At 38.6% G+C, this 7,515-nt stretch overlaps 2 protein-coding genes across 4 annotated transcripts; one reads left to right on the top strand and one right to left on the bottom strand.

Moving 5' to 3' along the window:
• Positions 1-646: 646 nt before the first annotated feature.
• Positions 647-4,159, top strand: LOC122302364 (protein WVD2-like 7). Of its 3 annotated transcripts, XM_043113578.1 has the most exons (8): positions 647-883; positions 1,347-1,970; positions 2,362-2,703; positions 2,795-2,856; positions 2,948-3,043; positions 3,151-3,241; positions 3,480-3,568; positions 4,049-4,159. In XM_043113578.1, exons 1-7 carry the CDS (start codon positions 860-862, stop codon positions 3,549-3,551), a joined length of 1,311 nt encoding a protein of 436 aa, XP_042969512.1. In that variant the 5' UTR covers positions 647-859; the 3' UTR covers positions 3,552-3,568; positions 4,049-4,159. The 3 variants fall into 3 exon arrangements, 2 of the variants coding, with proteins under 2 accessions (XP_042969512.1, XP_042969511.1); XR_006240449.1 differs by lacking the exon at positions 4,049-4,159 and having other exon boundaries at positions 2,948-3,073; positions 3,480-3,530; XM_043113577.1 differs by having other exon boundaries at positions 3,480-4,159.
• A 465-nt stretch (positions 4,160-4,624) lies between these two features.
• Positions 4,625-6,594, bottom strand: LOC122302362 (pentatricopeptide repeat-containing protein At3g62470, mitochondrial-like). The gene has a single exon (XM_043113576.1). It carries the CDS (start codon positions 6,440-6,442, stop codon positions 4,850-4,852), a length of 1,593 nt encoding a protein of 530 aa, XP_042969510.1. The 5' UTR covers positions 6,443-6,594; the 3' UTR covers positions 4,625-4,849.
• Positions 6,595-7,515: the final 921 nt, after the last annotated feature.

Raw genomic sequence — 7,515 nt, 5'->3', positions numbered from 1 at the left:
AATGAGAGAGGGATATACACATAGAGATTGACAAATTAGAAACCTCTCTATTGAATACTCCATAAATATACTTGTACATTCTCGTCCAACTGCTGTCTCCTACTACTTGCAATATCTATTGAGATTGAAATAAAAATCGTGTTACTTTAACAAAAACTCTACTGGTGCAAAGAGATTGGGCCTAGCCAAGAGCCCAATTCGATTTTTAAGCCTTTGAATTAGTTGTATATTTAATTCTGCAGAAAATGTATCTGAGATCGAGGGTTTAAAATACATAAAAGTCATGATATTGCTATTATGGTAGACTCGTCCTAACTTTTATTGACCCCATGCCCAGACCACGTGGCCCTTGTTGGAGGTCCATCTTCTTAACATACTTCTCCACGTGGGACTCTTACCCACCATTAGACAAAATGATATAATAATTAAAGATTCTCATCCAAATACCTTAACCCAAAAAAAAAAAAAAAAGAAGCAAGTGGGCAACGTGGCGGCTGTAGGACCCAGATGCACAGAAACGTGGTTGTGTCGCATCGCACGGTGAAAGCCACGTCAGTAACCGTAGGGGCTGTTTGGTTGCGCCATTTTCTCTACCCACTTTTGTTTTCTCACGGAACCAGTCACAAGAGAAGCGCCATATTAATTATTACCAAAAAACAATATAGTGGGTGACCGAGAGAAAATAAGAAAAATGGGCGAGGGAAATCACCACCCATATAAACACCTCCTTAAAAAGGTTATGGGTCGTATGATCTTCAAGTAGTAACTGTTGCAAAGCTTTCAGTTGTATTAGATGTATTTTGGACTCGGGAAGCTTCTGGGATCAAACACCCGTCTGAGTTTATAGAGTAACCAGAAAATGGCGACTGATTCCGACGCTCGGGTACACTCCAACGCTCCTCTTCTCACTTGCTTTTTTCATGTTAACCATGTCCCATCTTTCTTTTCTAATACTATTAAAACTCTAGTCAATCGCTTGGTTTTTCCTTGAAATATCTCCTGAATATGTGGTAAAGCAGTTAAAGCACGAAAAGCCTACATCTTTAACTTTTGTTCTAATGGGAGTTAAATCGCCCGGGGACTTCTTGGTTTCCCATATAATTGAGGAAATGGGAAAGAAAAATTGACTGAAGCTGTTTAATCCTCGTGGTTTATATCAAGTTCAGTAGTCGTTTGTATGTAGGACTCCAAAGGGCTTTAAGTTATTATTGCAATTTTGGGATGGTCCAAAATAAGCTTATAAATGAATGCGCGAAATATGTTGTTCTTGTGCTCTTCTGGGTTCTGTGTTTGACATTATTCGTGTATGATGTTGGTATTTGGTCTGTATTTCCATTGACAAGCAGACTGTATCTATCTCTGACATTCTGGACCATGGGTCGATATCTTTTGGGAGATTTGCTGTGGAGTCACTTGCATGGGAAAAGAGGTCGGTTTTCTCCCACAACAGATGTCAGGAGGAGCTCGAGAAGTTCAAGGCCCCTGGATTTGTTGCTCAAAAGAAGGCATACTTTGAGGAATATTACAGAAGAGTTAGAGCTATGACGGCATTACAGGTGAAACAGCAACAGACCACCCATCCCGACTCAACGAGCAGCACGACACAAGAGGAAAATGCTGTTGATGCTGACTTGATGAAAGGGGAAAAGATGCCCACCAATGCAAGTAAAATGCAGAAATTAAGGAACGAAGCCGCTGCTAACCTTAACTCATCAGAGGGAGGCATTTCGGAGGGATCGAAACAAATTACCCAAGAAGAATTAAGTTGCCATGTTGAAGACAAAGCTAGCATGACAGGTGGAACTCGTAAATCCTTATCCACCATTGAACCCGAAGATTCTGTAAATGAGGCTTACTCTTCATCAGTCAATAAGAGCTCTGGAACTGCCAAGCATGACTATCCTGTTCACGACACAGCCAAGCATGATGCCAACAAGCAAAATAAACAAGCACCCATTCAAAAGGCTATGGTAAGATATTGGTTTCTGATTTATAGTTCTCATGTAACCCAAGGCAAAGTAGAGTCTATGAACTTTATTGCAAAGTTGCAAGATGTTTGCCGCAATTGCTGATCCTCAAATTGAAGGTCTCTTCCTCATCAATTGCTTTGGAGTTCATAGGAGATTCGAGAGCAAGAACACGTGAAAAATATTCAGATAAAACTACTATAAAATTGGAGTTGAACAAGCTCAGAGTCATGTGAACTTCTGCCAAATAAATGAAACCTTCCTAGTATTTTTAGACTCACAGTGAATGATTGTCTTTGTTGCATTTGTGGTTAGATCACTATAGTTTGCATTATCAGTATGCATTAAATGGGTGTTTTTCTGTCACTCAGTTTTTAGTTGTCATTTCTTACAGGCAACAGATTCTTCTAGAGAAAATGAAATGCATTTGGACTGCAAAATTACGAAAGGAGCTGTTAAGCCATCTCTTCATCACGATATTACCAGCAAGAGAGATGATGGTCTTGTTTCAATAAAGGGTACACCTCAGCCTGCAAAAGTCAACAACTATGTTTCTTCCCATAAGCAAAGGGCTGAAGTAAGCTCCATTGCCACTGCTCTGCACAATTCATTAGCAAGGAAGATGTCAGTGAAATCTTCTGTTTGTAATGCTGGTCAGGTGGAGGCAAATTCAACTTCCAAGATGCTGTTGGAGAAGTTACCAACAAAGTTGCCACTGCACGCACGATCCACTAAGGTACACTATCTAAGTTATATTCATATTGGATTCTCAACTTGCTCTTCTGCTGATGGTTTACCTTGTTGGTCATGGGCACCTATATGTGCAGGGCATTACAAAGGAGAGAGCTATTGCTGACCACTTGAGAAAGCCGGCTCTAGACAGCAGGAGGTCCGACTTCACCAATAAGAACACCTCTCTCTCTCTCTCTCTCTCCATATCTTAATCACAAATTGTGAATGTCAACTTGGATTATGTTCAGGAGATGTGATGGAGAAGGTAGAAAGACTTTAGAGCCTAGTGTCAGCCAAATGAGACCCAAGCGTGGAGCATCTAAGAACCAGAGATCAAACGTCATGTAACCATTATATCCCGCACACTTGTTTTCGTAAGATATCTCCATCAGTTTTTATTTTCCCGATTTTGTTGCTTGTGTGATATACTAATAGTTTGAAAATATGAAAGGTTTACAAACCATCCCATTCAGAGCAACTTGAATCAAGATTATAGAGTTGAATTTAGGCACAAGAATTATGTCCAAGGACTGCAGAAAAAGGTAATCCCCTAGCCATGGGCGTTCATATGTGTTTTTTTATTTGAAAGGTTCACGGTAACTATCATATTATTTCTAATAACACTCGAGTCTTTACTGTGAGTCTCTAAGATTAATGCCTAAACCGTGAATATTCTGTGAAACCAACTATGTTTGGTTTTGCTTTTTGATAATTAATGCCCTTTCTGTTCGTTATAGATATTGAGTACCTAGATTATGCATTTATTTTGTGTTTGTGCAGGGAGAAGACAAAAGGAATGCTGGGCTTGGAAAAGTATTCAAATCTGCCTCAACTAATTTGTCCAGTACCTAAAAATGCTGGTTCCTAAGGTCATATATCTCTTCCAATTTCTATTTTGTCTGCTTAGCCTATGGAAATTACTGCAAACTATTAAGACCACGATTTTATTTCTCAATGAGCATGATTAAATGCTGATTTGAATCGTCACTAGTCCAGGTTGTGTCAAAATTTTGCAATTTTTTGCCTTTCTCCTCATGAATAAATCCAGCATCACAAAAACAATGTGATCAATAATTTCAGGTAGCATTATTGTGGCTTGTAGAGCTGAGACATACACAGAGAACCAAGATATATTGTTCCATTTCCAAATACAATTCCTCTTCTAATTTCTTAACTGGAACTATATACCGTTTAAGACTTATGAGTATTTGGTGACTGATATTTACTCTGGATAAACATGCCCACGTGTGCACAAGATTTTATGGTATGTCATGTTCTGGTTATTGTCGGCACAGATGAGTGCATGCACTGTGATTCTGAGTCCTGACTTCTGAATGTTTGTAATGCAGACCCAAGATGCCAAGTTGGCGATGAAAGTGAAACTTAAAAGGGCAATCTGTGATGCGACTATGCAATCGAATGTATTTGCATGGAACTTAGGAATTCATGGAAAAGGTTGCGAAAAGGAACAAACCTCGGATATGGAAATTGCAATTAATCGGAATGAGAGCCTGAAGAGGGGGAACTCCAGCATCTGAAATAGAGATCTTTTTAGCAGCGTCTACAAAAAATGCAATCCTTGGGGATCAAAATGTGTCAAAAATTAGCTATTGGATTAATATTAATAATAATAATAATAACAATAATTCAAGCTTGTATGGATGCCTATTCCAAGGGCTGCCATCAGCTTCAGATGAGGTAACCTAATGTTTTAGAAAGTATATTTATTTTCGGAAGTAAACGAGGCAATAAGCATGTCTAGTTTTCTGAACACAGAACTGCCACAACAAATAATATGCAAAGCTTTACTGACAAATAATAGAGGTATCAGAGCTTTTCTGAGAAAAGCTTTCGCAAATTGCAACTCAACCTGTGTGGGCTAGCCTACACGGGGCTAGGCCTATGTGAAACTCCAAGGAGCTATGTTCTCGTAAAATTTGGTTCATTTCAATTTTTTTTATTTTTCTTTACATTCTAGTTGTTGAATGACAATCCTACAACTCAATTACGCTCGTGAGCGTAATGATATAAGCCAGCCTAAATGGAACAACAGAACTGAGTTGTTGAAGGAAAAAATAATGAAGCTTGCATGAAAAAGCCTCTTGAGCGTCACAGCTTGTTCATTCAATTACTACAGTCCCTGAACAAAATCATTGAGTTTCTGTACTTGACGGCAAACTCAAACCAGAAAACCTGCTCTTTAAGTCTGTGGCCAAGTCATCCCTGCCCGACTTTTGTAGATGCTTCAAAACTCTCATATACACTGCAAAGTTTGGTCTAAGACCCTTTGTAATCATTTCGAGTATAATATTCAGGGCAACAACAACGTTTCCTTTCTTCCGATGAAGGCTCGCAAGCAAACTGTAAAGTGAATTGCTTGAACACCTATGCTTAGCACTTGAGTCAACCACATACTTATGTGCTTCCTCATATCTCAGTGAATTGAAGTAACCTTTAATGAAGGCAGCGTGTGTGGTAAGACGAGGTTCAAGACCATTTGAAATCATCCTATCAAGAAACTCGATTGCAAGATCGAACTTCCCAAGTCTACATGAGTGATAAATGAAAATCTCAAAGGTTAATGGATTTGGAAGACAATTCCTTTCTTGCATTTCTTCAAGTAGTTGACAAGCTTCATCTGTTTTGTCACTCCTACATAAACTACTAAGAAGGTAGTTGCAAGTGTTGACAATTGGATCACAACCCATTTGCCTCATCTCATCAAGTATTTCCTTGGCTCCTTCAAAATCACATCTCCGACACTTCTCCTTAATCAAAATGTTGTAATAACCGGTTTTCCTCTCAGTAATTTCCATCACAAACTTGGCCATTTCAAAGGAACCCAAACTGCTGAGCATTTCAATCAGCGAGTGAACCCCGGAGGTTCGACATGACCCGCCAACTTCATTCAGCACCTCTACAACTCTTCTTACAGAACGCATAATGGAATCCTTGTTTGAAACGAAAACGGGTAAGAATCCAAATGCCATTTTGGTCAGACAAATTCGTTTCAGCTTATAGTCATTCAGAATGCAAAGCATGGCCTTGTAATCATCTAACCACCCGCAATTATCAATAACCAAACTACAAACATCCGAATTACAACAAAGATCGGGCCGCGAACTTCTAATCCAAGCAAAGAAACGCAAGGCGGACACTCTTTCCCAACTCAAAACCCGAAAAATCTCAATAACTAAAGAAATAGATAAACTCAAATTCATTGAATCCAACTTGAACTCCAAATCATTCTCATCCCTCATAATCATGGCAATCATTTCCAAAACTTCCTTTCGAATCGCAATCGGTCTAATCCCATTAATACCCATTTTTCCAGATTTTACATTTTCACTCGAAGTCATTGTTTCTATCGCAGATGAAACCGAAAACCAACGAAAGAACCTATTACAATAATTTCTAAACAATCCTAGATTCGAAATTTGGAACCTATGTCTGGTAATGCTGTATCCATAGAAATGTAAAGCCCGTGAAGATTGAGGAAATGGGTGTTTTATAGCAGAAAAAGAGGATGACCTAGTCGAAGAAATAAATGGATATGGATAACTAGAAGTGGATTTTGTGTTAAAATGATTGGAACTGAAACAAAAAATTGGTGAGGGTTTAGGAGAGACGAGGATTTTAGGAGAAAGAAAAGGGTATGAGGAATGAGAGAAGAGTGAGCATAGGGAGTGGGAGTGAGAGTTCGAGAAGTACCTGAGCTTGTTGAATAGGATCGACACTTCCATGGTTGATCGAGGTCACATGAGAGAGAGATAGAGAGAGAGAGAGAGAAGGGTTTAGCTAGAACAGGGAAGCGAAGTAAACGAACTATGCGGGACTGTTGGACACGCGTGTGTTTTAAGGTACACGCTAAAGGTACGGTCTCTCACAGGTCCGGACCCCTCAACAAATTCGCTTGAAATGAGAAATACATTCAATTTATCTTATATCATTTTATTATAATTTTTTAAAATTTTTATATAAATATAATAAATAATTTAATTTTTTAAATCTAAAAATAATAATAATATTAATAAATTATATTCTAAAAATATTTTATTTAATTTTTAAATTTAATATAAAATCATATTATCTCGTCAGACTATCTCATACAACCTTTAAAGTCTAACATGAGCAATCCAATAATAACCATTATTTTTATGTGGAGGAAATCTCATGGATGTGGCGTTGGCTAGTCGTAGAAAATATCACTAACTTCTTACAATTAGGACTGTTCAGTCGAGCTGAATTTTATCCGACCTAGACCGGAATACCAGATTTTGATTTCGATTTTCGACCCAGATCAAATTCAGGCTAGCATCCGGATTTAAAAAACCGGATTAATCCGGTCCAAGTACCGGATTTTAAATCCGGGATCCAGATTTAAAACTCGGTACCTGGGTGTTATAAACTGAAAAAACAAAACCTAATTTTAGCCGCACCACCCCCCCAATTCAGATTTCCCCCTCTCTCAGTCTCTGCTATATGATGCGAACTCTTTCGCCTCTCTCTCTCTCTCTCTCTCTCTCTCTCTCTCTCTCTCTCTCTCTCTCTCTCTCTCTCTCTCTCTCTCTCTCTCTCTCTCTCTCTCTCTCTCTCAAGCGCTAGCGCTTTCATCTTGTTCAGAACCTGAATTTGATCGCGCGGCTCACCGATCATCTCCTTTTGATCACGCGGCTCACCGAATGGTGGAAAGTGCTTTTGGATCCAAGATATTAGAATGTATTTCCATTTAGGTATGTTTTTTTTCTTCCCTCTATTCTTTTCTCTATTTGTTGATTTTGGATTTTTTTTTTTTTATGAGGATGTTTGAATGTTT

This window comes from Carya illinoinensis, chromosome 3, assembly GCF_018687715.1.
Source record: "Carya illinoinensis cultivar Pawnee chromosome 3, C.illinoinensisPawnee_v1, whole genome shotgun sequence".
NCBI lineage: Eukaryota > Viridiplantae > Streptophyta > Magnoliopsida > Fagales > Juglandaceae > Carya > Carya illinoinensis.
This window is presented reverse-complemented; position numbering and strand designations above follow the sequence as displayed.

Coding starts and splice junctions, on each gene's coding strand:
- LOC122302362 (XM_043113576.1), bottom strand. CDS start 6,442: ATGGAAGTGTCGATCCTATTCAACAAGCTCAGGTACTTCTCGAACTCT.
- LOC122302364 (XM_043113578.1), top strand. CDS start 860: ATGGCGACTGATTCCGACGCTCGG. Junction 1,971..2,361: donor CACCCATTCAAAAGGCTATG/GTAAGATATTGG, acceptor CATTTCTTACAG/GCAACAGATTCTTCTAGAGA. Junction 3,044..3,150: donor AACCAGAGATCAAACGTCAT/GTAACCATTATA, acceptor AAAATATGAAAG/GTTTACAAACCATCCCATTC.